At 47.4% G+C, this 19,528-nt stretch overlaps 1 protein-coding gene across 2 annotated transcripts in view; it reads left to right on the forward strand.

Annotated features, from left to right (window-relative positions):
• Window positions 1-7,187: 7,187 nt before the first annotated feature.
• Window positions 7,188-19,528, forward strand: part of TFAP2D (transcription factor AP-2 delta) — a gene marked incomplete at both ends in the record, with an annotated part of 53,455 nt that continues 41,114 nt past the window's right edge. The window contains 3 exons of one of the 2 annotated variants that reach the window (XM_079713786.1): window positions 7,188-7,226; window positions 8,232-8,729; window positions 12,210-12,270. In XM_079713786.1, the coding sequence (XP_079569912.1) occupies window positions 7,188-7,226; window positions 8,232-8,729; window positions 12,210-12,270 (598 nt within the window). Of the gene's footprint in view, window positions 7,227-8,180; window positions 8,730-12,209; window positions 12,271-19,528 lie in introns of those variants that run through there. The other variant, XM_079713785.1, reaches the window with a different exon arrangement.

Genomic DNA, 19,528 nt, shown 5'->3' on the forward strand with positions numbered 1-19,528 from the left:
CCTCTGAAGTCCCTCCCAGCCGGGTTTTCTTTGGTGCCATCTGTCCAAGGCCTGCAAAAATGGACCCTAGGGAAGCAAGGATGTCCTACTAATAAAGGCTCCCTTCTGGGGCCTTCTTAACAATACCGCCTTCCAAATAATAATACCCCATATTTATTAAATGCTCCCCTCAGTCCAGGCTAATCAAAGAGATGATAGATAGATAGATAGATAGATAGATAATAGATGGGCAATTTTTCCACTTAAGCCTCACAAGAGCCAGAGGAGCTAAGTGCTAGTAACTTTTTTGTTTTTCCCATTTTACAAGTGAGAAAATTAAGTAACTTGCTCAGGTAGAATCCGGGATTGAAGCTCAGGTTCTGTGGTTCCAAATCCAACAGTCCTGTTACTGCACAATTAGCCATCTCGGTTATGAGGGGGTCCCGGAGGCCAGCAGTGGATCCACAAAGCCACAGCCGCCGCGGGACTGGGAAACGCGTTTAAGAGGGGCCTGGCGGGTACCGCTGGCCGCCCCTGTGGCCTGGCTCCGGGTGCGCGCCGCAGCCTCAGAGCATCCATGCGGAGCCGGCCGGCCTATGCCACTGCCTACCGGGGACAGAGCCAGAACCCGACCTGCCTGGGTAGGGCGGGCAGACTCTGGAAGCCCCGCACGCAGTCCGTCACCAGGAAACGGAGGGGTCAGATCAGGGAGCCTGGATTTGTGGCCAGAGGCGTCAAGATGACCCTCCTTTACTGCAAAAGAAACCTGGGCCGGGCCTCCATGTGGGTACAATGTGGGTATGTTCTGTTAGGCATCTAGAAAGGAATGGAGATGTGGGATAAAAGGAGGAAATTAAAACCTGGAAAAGTTTAGATGCAGTAGAAGCCAGAAGATGTAGTAGGGGGGAGAAAAGATGTGGATTTGAGGCCAAAAGTCACTGAGTTAAAAGCTCGTGTGACCTAGGCTATCACTGAAACCTCTTTGACCCTCACGTTCACCGCTTGCCTACCTGCTGGGCGAGGGAGGGTCCAGGGCTTCAGGGTCCCCGTTTGCACTCATACTACCTCATCCTGACACTAATACACACTCTACCTACCCCAGAATACTTAACTCCTAGGCATGCTGTAAGGATACCATGACACCATGCTCGTAAAGAGCTCGGAACGGAGCTGACACGTTTACGTGCTCAGTGTTAGCTGCTGCTGTCACTTTCCTGTTATTCTTTGCTCTATAAAAAGAAAGTAATGGGGACAGGGAGTGTTCTCGACATCAGAGGAGCCAACACTTGTAAAAGTGCTTAGTAAACGAAGGCTCCATTTACAGAAACGGCGGCCGGCCGACTTCCCAAAACCCCTACTGCGCTGCAAGGTTAAACCACCGAGGGAGGCTAGAGCACGCAGCGCGGTCCTTTCCGAACTCATGCATTTCTTAGCTACAAGAGGCAAGTCTCCCTCGGGAGAGCTAGGCCTCAGCTTCCTGTCACAAAGAGCACAGCCAGCCCAGAGGTCTCCAGGCGCCGCGCCCTCCCGGGCTCGCCCCGCTGCCTGGGGGTGAGCGCCCCCCAGACCACGCGGGGACGACAAGGCAGGCGCTGCAGGCGCCCCGGCGGCGCTGCGGGGAGAGGGTGGGAGCCCCGGTCCGACTAGGCAGCTGCTGCAGAAGGGCGAGGAGTCCGCCCTCTCGGACGAGGGCCTCCGCTCCAAGTTTCACTGTTATCAAAGGGAAGACTTCAGACGACAGAGTTCTTCTGTCTAATTTTCGACTAATACGTTCGCGAGGCTTTTTAATTGCTTGCAAATGCATTTTCTCTGTACGATTACGGAATCCATGTTGCCTGTGGGCTGCAAGGCTAAGGCGGAATACAGATCCGCGTTAGGCTTTTGACAATCAGCCCAGAGGGCGGGGCGGTAGGGTCCTGCCGGAGGAGGTTTTACCGAGGGGGGAAAAAAAAAAAAAAAAAAACAAGAAAGAAAGAAAAAGAAAACGGAGTTTAAAAAAATCAATGACAACCCTTAAACTGAAATGACTGGGGAGTCTATCAGAAATGTTAATTTCCCCTAAATATCCCACAGCTCTTTTTAAGAATGGTCTGCCATTTCTCGTTTGCAATTAAGGTAACGTTTTTCAAAAAGTGACCCTTCTGTTGTTGAAGGAAGAATGGGGATGCGGGTGGGGAATACCAAGAGGAAGAAGAGTTAGCAAATCCTAACTGGAAAGGGAAGGGGAGGGACCTTTAGGAAGACACCCAGAGTTGGCACCAGCTGAGGCTAACTGAAGTAAGAAAGGCAAGCTATTCATTTTTGGCTGGCGGTGGGGGGTGGGGGGAGGCAGAGTCTGACCCCAAGCACCTACCCACGTTGCCATGACTTTTCTCCCTTAATATCCTGGTCCTGTAACTGGGTCAAGTTTTCGATGTCTGCCTCCTGCCCAGAATTTGCCTGATTTGGAGCACTCTTCTCTGTCCACCTTGGCTAATCAGGAAAACTGAATGAACCAGGGATTAGGATACTGCCTGGTGGACCCAACATGTTTCCCTTTCCACCACCTGAAGGATTGACACCACCCACCCACCCTCCCACGGTTACTACTGGTAGATGCTAGGAGAACCACACCAGAGTAGGTCCTTGAATAAGAAGACGTTGCTAGGTCATTAAAAGCTTGAGTAACTGTGAAACTGGAGCTTCTTGAGAGAGGGCCCCAAGGGCTCCCTGTGTGGTTGGCTCTTGGAAACCCCAGGTTGAGTTTGTCTTAGACTATCCAGGATGGAAGTGCTCAGAAGGCAGGAGATTCACAAAGAAGTGAGGGCAGAGAGAACCAGAATAAACACCACTAAGATAGGACAGAGCAGTTGTTTACTTTTTTTTTTTTTGAATCTCTAAAGTCACCTCTGCTCTTTATATGCATCCAGAATAAGGAGTGAAAGGGGCTTGGAGGCTTGGAAGGTTAGGAGAAGTACTGATGAACAGATCTACACCTCTTGGTCACTTTGTGAAAAGAACATAGTGGATTTTTCAGTGTTCCACTGTCCTCCTGTACAAGTACCCTTCCAGGGTCTTCGTGATCATGAAAATTGTCTCCTATTGTGCCAGCTCATGTCTGGGCTCTGGAACTGTGTGCCCCACTGGAGCAGAACACACTCGATTTCATTCTTAGACAATGTACATACATGTTCTCTTAAGGCATATGTTTAATGGATTCAATCTCATCTCTACCTTCCTCTAAAGAGGAAGAAATGAGGAAAAACAGAGGGAGGAAAGAAGATACTATGGTTGATGTATATGTATATCCAAGGAAGTATTTTTGGTTGAAAATGCCCAAATAACTACAGTCCTTAACCATTCTACTTCACTTAGAATTATGCAAGCAATTTTGTAGGAAAAGTCTGTTCACGCAACAGGAGAACAAAGTCCATATAAAATCCATTTGGAGGAGCAAAAGAAATCCCAAGTAGGAATAAGAAGAAAGAGGAGGAGGAGAAACACATGTTTAATAAAACTAGGGATAGGCACTTGCTTGTTGCTACTTGTCCACAAAACTCAAACACGCACTGAGTGGCAGACCCTTTCCATGGAGATGCTTGGGATTGGATGAAAACTGGGGTGACCAGTACGGTAGCAGCCTAGAAGCCCAGGAAGGGACCTGAGCTTCCTACACCAGAGTCTGAACTGTAGGAAACCATTCAGAAACTCTCTTCTCTAGCTCTGGATCCTAACCAAAACAAACATGTTAGATATAAAGATTTCTCTGCTGATTCCTAAAGGGACTGCGGTGGAACAATCCCTCCTGGAGTGGAGCGTGGACTCAGAAGGCAGAGCAGAAGCGCTGGGTGCTAAGAGAGACCCTCTCCAGCTTCTAGGGTGCCGGGTTGGCAGGGTTGCTCTGTGCTTTTATGAGCTATCTTGAGTGCGCGGGAGCGGGCCCGGCTTCGGGCTCAGGCTGGGATGCTCACTGCCGGTTTCCCCAGGGAGGGAGCCCCAGGCGATTGTCACTGTGTCTCCAACTCACCGTGGCCAGTTAATTCAATTACACCTCCCGCTGGAGAATGTGTGGCCAGTCGCTCTCCCGGAAAGGGCCAAAGCAGAGAAAGAGGAATTAGCTTTGCTGAAAAGCCCAGACTTTGGGTCAAGCAGGATGGCACTTATTAATTGCTCAAGACTATTAATTGGATGGGAAGGGAAGATGGTGGGGGGGACTGTCTGACAGAAACAAATCCCGCGCGCGCGCGCTCATCACACACACACAGACCCCAAGCACAGCACACACCTGCCTCAATGAGTTTCTTTAGAAAAGGGGCGCGCTGAGCAACCCCAGAGCAGATGGAAGGGAGCTGCTGACCAGTATGTGCATATGGCGCTGATGATTTCCCCAACTTCTCTTTCACGGACAAACAGCTTTTTTTTTCTTTTTCTTTCTTTCTTTTTTTTTTTTTAAAGTTGGGATGAGGCGAGAGGGAGCAGTTGGCCAAATGGGGTTTCCCTACAGTTTAGACGCTGGTGTGGGAAGCTGGGGCACTGGGATGGAAGGAGAGCTTTCCAAAGAAGCCATAGACCCTGGCAAAGTAGACTCCTAAGCTAAAGGAGATGCTCTTTACCCTCCCCGCTTCATCTCCTTTAAATACAAGTTTTTTTCTCGTCCCTCATGATCTTTACTTTCCTCTAATACCACGGGGTGGGGGGGCGGTCAAGAAGCACAGTAAATGAAGCCTGGACGCCTTTTGTCTTGGTACCTAGAAGTCACTCGGGAAAACCGGGTGGGGTTAGGGAATGGAAGGGAGAGGTACGTTTGCCAGTTCTTCGGTGATGTCCAGAAGGGTTCAGACGGCCGGGACAAATGGAGGTCATTCTGTGGTTGTACTCAGCTCCAGGCCAGAGCTCATTATCGGGAGTACCAGAAGTGCGGGGGCCGCGTGTGAACCTTCGCCCCGACAGGGCCAAACGCAGAGGCCAAACGCACTGGGACAGCAGTCAGAGCAGGCGGCCAAGACGTCCTGAGCCTCCTGGTCGTTCCCGAGGGAGAGGGTTTTGCGTCTGCTGCCTGGACCTAAGCCGGGGAAAGAAGGTCCCTTCGCCTTCAATGAAGATGTATCTGACAGTAGGGGAGTTGAGGGAGGGGTTTGCGGCTTGTCTGAGAAGGGGCCGTCCTTTCCCATTTGAGCTGGGATTTACTGGGAAACCAACAAGAGCCACCAGGAAAAGCGCGTCTGGCCATTCCCCAGATAACCTGTGGGCCCTGTACATTCTTCTGGGGGGAGCTTTGTACCTCCGCAGGGGAGGGCGTTCCTGGGGCAAGGTGTTGGGGGCAGGCCCCGGCTGCCACGGATGCGTATTTTGTCTGTGGGTGGAATATGGAGGCCTCTCTCAGTCCTGGCAAACAAAAGATTCCACTGCAAGCATTTTGGGAGTCAGCCTCTCAGTGGCAATGGCCTTCATCTTACCCCTCCTACTTAAAGATCAAGTTGATCATTCTTCCTTTTCATCTTCGTTGGGCTGACTTCATTAGACCAAAATATGGAATTTCAAGAAGTTGGGAGGGGGGCACTTGCGCACCCTGAAAAGGGGAGCAAGTGTTGGCAGCTGATCCTTGCGCAGGACTGAGGCATCACGGATCTCCATTTCAGACAGTGCATTTCAATTCTTGTCGTGTGCCTTTGTCCATTTATATAAAGCAAAGAGCGCTGAGTGACAGCCCCAGTTAGCCTGCATGAGCAGATCCTAATAAACCCTCCCAAACCCCGACCTAAAAAAAAAGAAAAAAAAAGCCACATGCCTGCCTGTTTGCCTGCGGCTTATTATTAAGACACCTTCTCAGCTTAAACACTCAAAAGCTAACCAAATGAAATGGCAATTAAGACGAAATTACCCCTTCTATCTCTGAGATGAGTCTGGGGCCAGCCGGTTCTTAGGAGATAGGCAGGGCTGGTGTGCGGACTCAGCAGAGCCTCAGTATTGCGGGCCTGTAGCCACTGCTACCCGCTCTAGGCGCTAGACCACTTGATGCGGGAAGATGAATTTTGAATGAAGTAAAACTCAAAAACTGTTTGGAAGTCGAGAAATCCACCGAGGAGACAGAGATAAGTGTGCACTGCCTCCTTCATGCCCTCTCTTTGTAAAATATTACTTTCAAACATTTAAGGGTTTTGGGGGGTAATGGTATTCAAATACCTGGTGCCCCTGCTAAATGGTCCATACAACACAGACCCCCCCCCATTCAGCAGTCTTTTCGAAAAGGAAGTAGGAAAACACAAAAAGAGGGGGAAAATGGGTTGGGTTGAGGAGTGGAAGACAACATTTCACCTAAATGTAGAATCTTGTCACAAGTCTTTATTCTCTTATATATTTCTTAAATAGATTGCCAGTTACACTATTTCTTTATGATGGAAACTTGGGACTGTCCATCATGGTTATTTGTTTTAAAGCTGCTGAAAGTGTAAGCTACTGCCAGGTGTTGCCTTTCAAAAAAGGGAAAAGAACCCAAATTCATGTAAATATGGAAAGAGGAGTATTGTTCCCACTTGGGCAAAGGCAGATACCCCAAGTCTGGGTGAAATTGATTTGGGTACTCGTTGGAAAAAGCAGCTTTCAGCATCCAGGGAGTGGAACCAATAGGCATGAACACTTACTTGTGTAAAAGGAAGCTTTAATTAATATATATTTCTATCTCTAATATATACACATCGGGGCTAGATCTCTATCTTCACAATAAAATGTGTACAAATGCTCTCTGCAGAGATGAGTCCCCACCTCAGTCGGTATAGAAAAGCATGATAAAGGTTGGAAAAAATGGATAAAAATGTTGAAAGAACCTCCAGTTCCTTATTAGGCGAAGATACAATATTTATTCCTTGTCTCCTGGGATAAATCTCTTCTGCCTATTGTCCTCCCAGTTCTCAGTGCTGATGCTTAATTTTCAAAACTTCTATATTACCAAGGGACCTACGACATCAGCCAAAGAAATACTCAGCAAGTACAAAATCTGTTCCAGGGAGCTGCTTTTGTGCAGAGGGAAAATTTTGTTCCTACAGGTTTTTAAGTGGGTACGAGGCAAGGAGCTATCTGATCCGGGCAAAGCCATTACAATTTAGATCTCTATCTATAGAACCTTTTTTTTTCCTTAAAAAAAAATTGGAAAATACAAGAAGTTTGGATTTTTTTCCCGATTCTTTTTTTGGAGGGGGAAATTGCATCGTAAGCTTTCGGAGAAACCCAACATGTCAACTACCTTTCCGGGACTAGTCCACGATGCCGAGGTATTATTACTTTTTTTTTTTTTTGAGCGCGCGTGTGTGTGGCGGCGGCGGCGTGGCGGCGGCGGTGGCAGCTTCCCCTGTCTCTAATTTATATCGGACCGTTACGTTTAATTATAATCTGGCTTTCGGGAGGAAGTTAAGGAAGGAAAAGGGAGAAAGTTCGTTATGACATCTGTCGCCAGGAAGGGCAACTCTCTGCCACGTTAAGAAACATTTGGCATAATTAGGGGGAAAAAACATAATCCTAATGATAAAGAAAGGGAGGAGGGGTGAGGAGAGAGAGATAGAGCTGGGAAAAAGATACTCAGGAAGGCAAAGAGACTGATGGGGTGGGGGGCGGTAGGTGGACAGGGGGGTGGGGAACACGCACCCCTTTTGGAATGGGCTTATTCTAGGAGACTAAAGCAGAAAGGGGGGGTCGGATTCCCTGCCCCAAATGGTTAAGAAAATGAGCACGTTGGGCGATTTGCACAGACTGGATTTTTTTTTAATATATCGATAAAGATTTTGAGCAGCTCTGGCAGAATATCCCAGCGTGGACAGCCGCGGCATCTCGTCGTTGGCAGCGGGTTGCAGTGGCGAGGCGCTGCGCCCGTGGACGCTCTCGGTCTGCTGCCCGCAGCCCCGGAGTCAGTGGCAAACCTGGCTCCTGGGGCCGGCTCCCTGCGCAAGTTGGGCAGGGGCTGTGTGTGCGTGTGTGTGTGTGTGTGTGTGTGTGTGTGCGCGCGCGCGTGTGTGTATGTGTGTGTGTGTGTCACCCGCACCTATATAGGGTGGGGGATTTTTTTCCGAGCTCTCGACTGTGAGGACGAGGCCGCCCACCCCCAGTCCGCCCGCTCGCACAGGCTCCCTGGCGAAGGCGCGCAGCCCGGCTGCGGCTCGGCACGAGCCCTGCGCGCTCGCGCCCCTCAGAGAAAGCTCCCGGCTCCGGGAGAGCCGCGCCTCGGTTGCAAAATGACAAACCTCAAGTTTTTCTGCTCTCCCTTTTCCCCCTCTTCCTTCCAGATACGTCACGACGGATCAAACAGCTACCGTTTGATGCAGCTTGGCTGTCTGGAGTCCGTAGCCAATTCCACTGTCGCCTATTCCTCCTCCTCCCCTCTAACTTACTCCACCACCGGCACCGAGTTTGCGTCCCCCTACTTCTCCACTAACCACCAGTACACCCCGCTCCACCACCAGTCCTTCCATTACGAGTTCCAGCACAGCCACCCGGCCGTCACCCCCGACGCCTACTCTCTGAACTCGCTCCACCACTCGCAACAGTACTACCAGCAGATCCACCACGGGGAGCCCACCGACTTTATTAACCTGCACAATGCGCGGGCGCTCAAGTCGTCCTGCCTGGACGAGCAGAGGCGGGAGCTGGGCTGCCTCGATGCCTACCGCCGCCACGACCTGTCCCTCATGAGCCATGGCTCTCAGTATGGAATGCACCCAGATCAAAGACTCCTGCCAGGGCCCAGCCTGGGGCTGGCCGCCGCGGGAGCCGACGACTTGCAGGTAAATAAGCATGCGGCGAATTGGCGCCCTCCCCTCCTCTCCTCCCCCTCCCGCGCCGTTAATAATCCGACTGTAAGCCGTCTCCCCGCGCCACCACCTCTCTCTCTCTCTCTCCCTCTCTCTCTCTCTCTCTCTCTCTCTCTCTCTCTCTCACACACACACACACACACACACACACACGCACACACACCACTTAGGGAAAGTTATCAAAACAATTAAAGGAGGCGTGTGCCACTCTATCCCTCTCATTGGAGCAGGCATTTCACCTGGACGCTCGGGAGTCCAGCTAGCTGCGGGCCCCCCCACTTTCCGGCGGTCTGCACTGAGGTCTTTTGTGAATCCACGTTTCTGTCCCTGAGGCATGGGGTGGGGGAGATCACGTAGGCTGGGGTTGAGCCAACTGGACTCAGAGTAAGACCCGATGAGTTGATGACCAATCGCACCCTCAGTCTCGGCGCTTTGCTGCGTCTACCCTCGTGTTCCAGGCATTTGTCCTAGACTGAGCTTGTGGGGGCGCTTATTATGAATTGGGGGGGCTGGTTTGTTCTCAGAACATTTGGGGGACCCTGAGCGCCAGCGAAAATTCCACCAAATATCCTAGATTGTTGTGGACAGTAAAGAATCGCAAATGTAAGCCTCAAAAATTTACCCCAATGAAAGGCTGTGCACAATGCACTTGGCCGGGGTATGGGCTTGAGCCTGATGCTTGCCGCCTGAGCAGCACCCAATCCCGTCACCTGGCTGAACGATTCACAACTTTGTTTTTACTCTCCAAGCCATTAATTTTGAGAAAAGATGCAACTCCTTAGAAAGAAGGAAAGGAAACAAGGGAAGAGAGACGGGGAGAGAAAATGAATAGGAAGGGAGGAAGAGAGGAGAAAAGGGAGGGAGGGAGCGAGGGAGAAAGTAATAAAGGGAGAAAGAGAGGAAGGAAGAAGGAATTCAGATATGGTGAAGGCCATGACTCAATCAAATGATCTCTCCTACTTTCTCTCTTAATGTATTTTTGCACATTGTTTGCCAACAATAGAATATATGATTATGCAGACATACTGTCACAGCCACATTTCAAACAAATAAGTCCACACATGTCCCAAACAGAACCCAGAAGACACGAATTTGTGCATTCTTTTGGCTGAAAGTACAGCTCTGCCTGCGAGTTCACACGAAGGTGGCCACTTTCTCCAAGGTCCCCAAAATGAAAGGAGAGACACTGGAAGAGCACGAGTCGGAGACATAAGAGATCCCTCGTTGCGCACAGAAAATCTTTCCCCCTCACTTACCTCTGAGCAAGGGATTATTTAAAAATTAAAGTGAAAGCCCGTACAGTCCCAACAAAGAGCCCAAGCCACAAAATCGGTGCACGAGAAAAAAGATTTGGCTCCATAAACCTTGCTTTCTACATTTACATTCACAAAATAATTTTATACGCTCAGGGCATTTTTACATTTTTCACAAGGATCTCCTTATGTCTCAAGAGGAAAAAAATCTGCCATTCAATGCTTAGCTCAACTAAAACCTATTTACTCCTTTTAATAGCCACGTCTGCCGCTGATTTTTTTGTATCTGTACAAATTTTTTTCCTGTGCTAGGCACAAAGCCGGGCATTTTTCAAAAGAGGGGATTAGAACATTTGCAAGCACGAGACAAAGAGCGAATCCCGTGCAAAAGAGCACCGTAGTTTATCCAATTTTCGACTTAGTGCCATTCAACTGGTCATTTATGCAATGTCATCCGACCAAACAACATGTTTTACTTATGAGGGGGAAAAGTTTGTTAAGTGAAGAGACAAAGATTCATTTCCTCTAAGAAAATAAACATCTTAACGGTGCGCCAGAGACCGAGAGGGAAAGTGATTCACTTCCTTGGAGAACTTCCGGCCTCTACCTTTTCCATTTCAGATATTTTGAAAACTTTACTTTCATCCTATGTCTTTTAACATTCTTAACCTCCTTTTTGCCATTTTTTGCTCATACCGAGGGAAAATTCATCATGAGAGAAACACTCCAAGACACTAGAAGAAATAGAGGAGAATGGTATATGATATATTTATGTATCTATGTCTACAGAAGTGTGTATATACATTTTTGATATAGATATAGAGGCAAATTGTAAGTCTGGCAAGTTATTTTCTTCCACTCCTCCTGGACTTAGTTGTCAGAATGAAAAAGAAAAAGAAAAAAAGTCATAGCTACTTTTAAAAAGAGAAATGGGGAGGGGGTGTGTGGGAGAAACCCGTCTCTCTCCTTTTATTTCTTCCTTTTTAAAACATTCATCAGCATATGCCTCATTTCAAATGCAACAAATGTAAATATACTTTTCCCTGCACAGAATTTTAAGTGAAAGTCCAATGGTTTGGAGGGCGGTCTAAGTCTGCCTAACAGATGCAAACAGTCTTGTGGCTTCAGTTCCATCTTTGAGTCCCCTAAAAAGATTTGCTATGGCCAACAAAGGAAACTGTCACACCTTTTCCCATCACCGCTTTAATTTATGCTCAGTCTCCAACTTTTTTTTTTCATATTGATTTGATAATCACTTTAAGGCAGAACAGTTAAAATAAGAAAGAACTCGTGAGTAGGTTGAAAAGGGGGGTCTTACAGGCCTGCCTCAATATGGTGAAAATGGAGAAGCGAAAGGGAGCCAGGGCTGTAAAGGTTGTTTTGTAAAGTGGGTTTTTATTATGCACCGACTCTCTCCGCATTTACTTAACTCTTCACGGGCTGTTGGGTAGGTTAACACCCTTCAAGGCCTCTTTCAAGTCCAATACCTCGTTTGTTTGTAAAGGAAAATGAGCCTTTAACACATTTCGACTCAGAAAAAAGAAAGAAGACAGAGAGAGAGAAATTTTTATTTTTCTTAATCAAAAATCAGCAGACCTTTTCCTCCTTCCCAGCTCAAATGATCCCTCAATCCATTAGGAGGCTGAAGGTCTACAGTGAGTGACACTGAAGGTGTTTCCTCCATAAGACACACTTTGGGTAGCATGATAGGATGCTCCTACATCTGGGGTAAAACAGAACCCTCATAAGATATCTTGAATCCTGCGCTTGAAATAGCTCCTATGAGCTCCCAAGAAACCCACAGTGCCAGACTTGACACTTCTGGTGTAATTTGCTCCACGCAGAAAGTGCCGTGGAAACTGTCTATATATATGCTATGTGCCTTGATGGGGACTCAAAGGGTTTCTCATTCTCTTATGCCAAGATAAAAGGCACTCCTGTGCTTTGAAGTGTAATATTGTATGGTGCTGTAAAATGCATACCTTAAAATTTATACAACTTTTAGATTGTGGTTTTTCTGGCACTTTTTCCCCTTAAAATTGTGTGCACTGCCAAACTTGCTTCAGCTCAATGGTTGCATTTAAATGTCTACTATGGGGTTATGGGGAGACGGGGTTCGGGGTGGGACAGGTTGAAAGACTTAACTAATGTGTCTATTAGTATCTATATGAGTGACTTTCTTTCTTTTTCTTTTATTAAGGGCTCTGTGGAAGCCCAGTGTGGGCTCGTTCTCAATGGCCAAGGTGGAGTGATAAGAAGAGGTAAGTAACAACTTATTACAACTAAACATTCTTCTCTCATCTGTCACTTTGTCTTGAAAGTCCAGTGATGCTTTTAAACATCAGATCCCCATCTGATGATAAAGGAAACAATGACTCTTGGTCAATCACTCTTGTCCCACACAGGCATACCCACATTAGAAAGCTTCTCTTCCTCCACTGAGGCTTGAACCAGCCTGTGTCCAAAAGGCTGTGATAGAAGAGATTTGCTGCTCCTCAATGGAGCAGTGACAGAACCAAAGTTAGAGGCAAAAAAAAAAAAAGGGAAAAAATCCATCTCACACTCCCTTTCCCCATCACCACATCCTCGAGCAGAATTTCTGGTCTCTTTTAGCCCTAAATGTGCCAGCCACAGCCTGGGTGTTTGAGGTAATGGTGTTAGCTTGAGGCTTTGAAAGGTTAAATTCATTGGGCTTCAGGGAAGGCTAATGAAACACCAATATTGTAGCCGCCCTCGTTTTTCTAAGTGTCCAGAACATTTCTTTCTTTAAGGGAGGGTGAGAGGAGGAGGTGGTGTTAACTGTACCGGATAAAGCTCTCTTGTTCCCATCTGTTGAGGGAAACATCTGAATCCAGAGTTACCCATGGAATTGGAAGGTGGGGGGAAGGCAAGGGTGGAGAGCTGTTGATTTTGGCTCAGACACTGATGGGGGCTGCATCTCAAATATTCCATTCTGACAAAAGGTTTTGAACTATGACATTTTAAGGGCCTCAAGGCAGTGCCAATTTTGCTGGCTTCCCCACTTCACTGTACCCAGAGCCTCTGAAGCTTATTTTCCTAGCAAGCTGAGTAACCCGAGGAGCACACAAGGCAAGGCGGACCAGCTGTTATCCCAACTTCATACGAATTAATAAGATGTGGCCTATTCACTAGGACTAATTCCAGCTCCAGGGCCGCAGTTGTCTCTAGTAACCGAACCACTAAAAACTGAGTCACTTCTGATGGCACCAAATAATTGTCCTTCAGTCCTTCTCCATCCCTTTCAAAGCTTGTTAAAAGACTCCAGTGCTTTTCCAAAGAAAGAAATGCATCTATAGGAAGCAGTGGATTATTTCATGTTTAAACTGCAGGTTTTACAACCCAATGTCCAATGTGAAACTCCATTTAAATTGAGGTGGGGAGAAAACAGAGTTTTCCTTTGGGAAACTGACTATTGTCAGAGTGGATATTTGGAACTTCCATTACATGGAAAATGGCTATTTAAATCTGTTGCTTCACCCTATGGCGATTTGAAAATTATTATTTTTTAAACTGCCAGTGTTGCTCCACAGAGATTTTTTAAAATGGGCCGTATTAAGCTTGTCAGCCAGGCCAATACTCAGCCATTTTGAAATAACATGAAATAGGCCCAGACTAGTGAAAATTGAAATAAAATATACATATTATTGGAGAGAGGGATTAAAATACACAATGAAAGAGGGACCAGGTGACGTGCTGATCCGGGTCCGTTGGGGTGTTCACACTAAAGGTGAGGCCAAGCACTCAGGGCGCACGGAGATGTCGGTGGTGCTGAAGGACAGCGCCACTAATTAGAGCCCGGAGCTGCCTCCTCCCAGAGCCCGGCTTGCGCTACTGCGTTTTTGCGTTCAGTTCCGCACTTGCTCCAACATCACCTTCTCAAATGCTTGGCAATTATATCCGATCGTACAATAGCTGGCAGGGGGTGAGAATTATTTGAGGCCGAGGCGGAGAGCTGGAAGGGAGGAGGCTGTGCAATCAGTTGAATTTTCAGAAAGAGATTTAGGGGATAGCCCTCACCACCCGCCCAAGAAAGGCCAAAGCTCTCCCGTCACTACAAGATGGAAGCTACATTTTTATCCTCTCAGGGCCATGGAAATGGTCTTCCTTAGGTGATGTTTGATTGCTCTTGTAGAATTAGGTGTCATTCACCTAAAACTAGGAGCCGAATTTATTTTAAACCAAACATTGATCTTTTAGAAGAACAGCGTGGCTCCAAGGAGAGAGGGGAGGTAACTTGGGGTTTATGTCTGTATTGTTTGACTAAAGCCTAATCCTTCCCCCCTCCATGCAAAGGAATTCAGAATTTAGCTGCTGAGTTTATTCCATTTCCACATGTCTTAGAGAAAGGCCAATTAATTTAGTTGAGCCTCGGAGACCAGGGTGTGTGTCTCTGTGTGTCTGTTTACTCTGAAAGGATCAATGTTCATGACAATTTGTAAATGGATAGCAAGGAAGTCTTGCATTAAAAGGTGATGTTTGTCCTGCCGCCTGCCCAGCTCCGTCATCTCAGGACTCCCCGTTTTTGAAGAAACGCTAAGGAAGTCCTTTCTCTCTATTGTCACTGGTAGCACACAGGATTCTAACATCAACAGCTCGAGTCACCTTTGTTCATCAAAAATCGGGAGGGCTTTAACTCAAGCGCTCTGCTCTGTCGCCATATTGTGCAATAGCTCAGATGGAAAAGTCTGTTTCTCTTCTAATCCATGCTTTACAGGTGACTCGCCAGATGAAACATGATTTCTTGAAAAACAAAACTTTTTGCCATTTTTTCCTCTCCTGCTGAGCTCTCGGATGCACTTACATTTCTAATGATTTCCAGAATTTACTGTGGGAGGAAAAAAATAGATTTCACTTCTCAAGACCCCTGGATGCTATTTTAGAAAAAAAAGACAGTGCCCTAAATGCCCTACACGAATTCACCAGGGAGAGGCTGTCCTGTTTGCAGTGTGGTATGTGTGCTTGTCGGGGGGAGGTGTGTGTCTCAGTTCTTTAAATTTGGCCACTTCTGTTTGCAAAGAACAAAATACCATTTCCCTGACTCACTCTGGTAAGTGGCAGTTACACTGTTCTTGCCTATAATGAAGCCCTATAGCCAAAGAACGCGGAAGAGGGGCAGCGGCGAGGTAATTACCACCTAGATAAAATATTTGCCACCGCGTCGGAGGTGCAGCTCCCCGAGCGCTCACTCTCGGTTAATGGCGTGCGCGATTTTGCCCGCAGCTCCGCCACTCCAGCCATCAGAACCAATAATCTTTACTTTACCCTGTGCTCGCGTATCGATAGCTTCTCTCGCCTCCGGCACTGGCTTTGATATGTTAATATTTCTGAGTAGCAAATTCTGCAGAGATCATATTAATGTTGTACGTACAGAGTGGAGCTTTGCCTTCGTTGAATATTCAGATACTGGGTTTCAAAAGGCATCTCTTGAAGAAATGAGGCTTCTATTTACAGGAGTCGTCTGTGTTTTTAATCATTAAAAAAAAAAAGAAGAAGAAAAAGAAAGGAAAACCCACTCTTCTTTTCCCCTTGAATCTTCTGAGGCTCCCTCATGGCCCCTTCCCCTTTGTCAGATGCTCATCCCTTTCATTTCTCGCTCTGAGAATTTAATAGTAGGAGAACAATGTTGATGACGACGACGATGATGATGAAACTAATAATGAGAGGATCCAGATTGGAAATGCAGGGGTAGGGGTTCAGTTGGCCCATGGCTTTCAGAAGAGGATGGAGATGAGATGAGAAGACCCAGCTTTTTCATATTTGGGTGGAAAGTGACATTTTGGCCCTGGTCTTTTTTTGTGAAATCGGGATGGCAAACTCAAAAAAAAAAAAAAAAAAAAAGGAAGAAAAAAAAGAAAAAAGTGAAGAGGGGAAGCGCCCTTGTTTCGCTTTGTGATCACTCTGCCTTGCAGCCCCAGGCTAATTTCAGAAGCTTAAATACCGCCATAGCCTCTGGGCCACGCGGAGAGGGAGCGGACCCGGCCACGGGCAGGAAGGAGCGCTTACTGGATTGCCCGTGGCTACACAAAATACAAACTACTTTGAATCAAAACATTTTGGGGGAATTAATATGATCTGAACTCTGCACGTTTTAAGAGAGCTGGAGCGCGTCAGATCGCTTAGAGGTGACTGGCACGCCAGCGGAGGCATTTACGCTGCGGTGCAAACACTGTCAGATCTGATTTAATTTCAAAAAAAAAAAGCCTCCGTGAAGGGGGGCTTACCCTCAGTTTCCCAGTCTGCCATTAACCGGGTGGATGGACCCGACCACTCTTCCCGTCTGCAGCCTTCACGGCTGTCCACAGGCGGCTTGAGCAGAAGGATGAGATTTCCTTTGTTTTTTCGGGTTTCGCGAGGGCCCTGGGCTTTGGAACTGGAGTTAGAGAGAGACTTTGAGTCTTTCAGCAGCTCCTGGAAGGAGTAAGATTAAAGGGGAGTGGGGTGGGTGAGAACCCCTGGAATCTCTCTTTACTCAGATCACCAAAACTCATCTCTGTGGCTCATCCACTGTGAAAATATTGTCAGAAATACACCTGGGGCTTCGTTTGCCGTCTTAGTCCCCAAACACAGATGCTGCAGATGCAGAATTCAGTCTCCTTTATATGAAGTATAAAATTCATGTACCAAAGGATCTAGAGGCATGGTTTGTTGGAAATCTATTTTAGGGGGAGGGGAGCTACTTCTCCATAGCCTACTGCTGTCTCTCTAATTTCTTTATTGCTTTGAACATCACCAAAAGCCAAAGCAGACTCTGCACACACGTTACACACCCACCGCTACCTTAAACCAGTAGGTCTCTCCGTGCAGACCTCCCTTTCTTTTGTTCTGCGTGGAATCCCGACGTGGATAAGCGCATTCAGACTTGGTAACCCAGTAATACCTGAAACGACATATCCTTCCCCCAGACAGTGCAACTAGCTGCGGATACGGCATCCGAGGCCTATTTGATTGCAGTTAGGCCCCTTATCCCTTTACTGTTTGATTACAATTAACATCTGCTTTGCGTGGAGGGAGGGGATTACGTGGGGCGGCGGGGGGGTGGGGGTGGTAATTGGGGCTGAGAAGGGCGAGAGGCTAGAGAGAAAGCAGCCGAGAATGCTCCTACCCCACCCCGTTTACACGCGCACCTCACAGAAATGCAGCCGCAGAACAAACAGGGACAGGAAACTCCTGTAACCACTTACACATTTTTTAATGTGTCAGAAAAAAACGAGCGATCACTGGAGATGAAGAAGGGAGATAAAAAAAATCCCTGCCATTTGTATTTCTTTCATTTGAATTGTAAACATCTGTTTGGCTGTAAGGCGAACAGAACATTTATTTTGCTCTCCAGATTTGGTCTAATGATGTCGACGCCGAGGCGGCGGCGAGTGGGGCGGCGCTGCGGCTTTGGAGAGGCTGCGCGCACGGGCCCGCGCCCGGAAGCCCGCCGGGAAGTATTGATCGCACCTGCGGAGCGCGCGGGGCCTCTAGCCGTCCTCAGCTCTGCTCCGAGGCGGTAAGGCACCCAGAGGGGAAGAGTAGCTTAGAGGCAGCTTTAGGGGTTCCAGGGGAGCCGCAGTTCCTGGGAGAGGGCCCGGACTCTTTCCTCTGCCCTAATTGCCTGGAAGAAGAAGAGGAAAAGCGGACCCAGGCATTGGCGCCTGGCTTTCCGATTCCGTAGCTGCGTAAAAAGTGGGCGGGTCTTGTCGCGCTCTGCAGCTTGCATCCAGCGCCGCGGCAGTTTCTCAACACAATGGTAAGGTTGAGTGGCCTTAACTCGGGTGAACGAGCACGCGTGCGTCCGTTTTCCGTTGTACCTCCTCACAATAAATAAGGGAAATAACTGGAGCAGGTGTGAGCATCCCCATTTTTGAGACGGGCAGACTGAGGCCCAGAATTCCTCGCCTAAGGTCGCATGGGTCACCTGTTGGCCAACCTTTTACCTCTTTCCCTCCCCCACATCGTCCCCAGCACGCCAAGGCGGGTGCAGCCCCATCCCCGTGCTTTTTTGGCCCCACGGGATCTGACAAAGTCTGGCCGCTGGAGGATCTGCATCTCTGTGTTTTGTGCTGGTTTTGTTCCCCACACAGGCTTTGGTTGACTTTTCACTGTAGTTTTGGCAAAGTTATCCCTTTTATGATAGCCACGTCCTAACAAGTGACCTTGAGTAGATGATTTCTTATGCTGTTACTATAGCTACCCATCTGAGTTTGCAGCATCACTGGAAGTAGGAAGCTCTATCTCCAAATGTCGATTTTTAAATTAGTAGATCCCATGGAAGTATTGCGTCTGTGCACTATGAATGGAAAAGGGATGTACTCTAGAGAAGTTCGGCATGAGGACCCTAGCTATGGCACCAGAGACACCCCTAACTGGAGTGCTGGGTCTAGAATGAATATTGCATAATTTTAATAAGAGCTGACATGCGACACAGACACCAAGAGGAACTTCAGCTAGTGACACTGGGGAGGAACACTCTAAATGGCTTGACGTAGTTGACCCTTCATGACTTTCCTTCTTTGAAATCTCATCATTGCCGTCTGTAGTCTGGAGCCCCTTAGAGATGTCCCACCTTCATTCCAAATGCAAAACTCTGGTTATGTTGACCTATTACTCTTTTCTTTCTCCTTAAAAAATAAACCACTGGGAGGAAAGATATCAGGTTCCCCACATGCTGCTGTAAGCTCTACAAGTTGCCAAATCTTTAACCAGGACAAGAGAGTTCCCCAAGGCTGCAGCAATGCCAAGTATCAAAGTAACAGAAATTCCCTTTAAAGATGCTGTGACATAAAAAATAAAAGACTCTGGAGTTGATGGCTAATCCTGAATACAAAATAAATCCTCCAGGCAATTTGTGTGTGCATAAAGCATATTCTTAATATGCAGCCTGTGTGACTTACCTAATAAATGCTTATTTGAGCATAAGCCAGAAGGCTAACCTGGATGCAGGAGAGAAGACCCAGGGCCCAGAGAGTTCTCTCTTGGCTAGCTGGCAGACTCGGTGACTTCCCTGAGAGCAGCTGGCTTTCAGGGGGTTCACTTTGCCCAAAGGGGGCAGGTTCCCAGTTGGAGAAAGCCCAATATAACTCCTTCTTTTACAAAAATTATAATCTTCTTCAACTCCCTAAATTTGATTTTTAACCTACCGCAGATTAACAAAGATAGGAAAGTTCTAAAATTGTGCCCTTTCCTTTCCTGGAAAACAACACGTACGTTCATAATAAACTTGAGACCGGTTGGGTGAGATTCTTGTGTTCTCCACTGTGTGTGTACTGGCTAGCATGCAAGAGAGGAAGATTTATGTAAGAATATAAATTTGCTGATGATTCATAGTGACCATGGTTGAAAGCCCATTTTCAGGAGAAAATGTGTGAATTTTGAGTAAAAACATTATTATTTATTTACTTTCTTTTTCTTTTCTTTTCTTTCTTTCTTTTTTTTTTTGGCTGTGCATGCAGCTTGTAGGAACTTAGTTCCCTGACCAGGAGTTGAAGCCGGGCCCCCAGCAGTGGAAGCTCG

The sequence above is a fragment of the Hyperoodon ampullatus genome (assembly GCF_949752795.1).
Source record: "Hyperoodon ampullatus genome assembly, chromosome: 10".
NCBI classification, from domain to species: Eukaryota; Metazoa; Chordata; class Mammalia; order Artiodactyla; family Ziphiidae; genus Hyperoodon; species Hyperoodon ampullatus.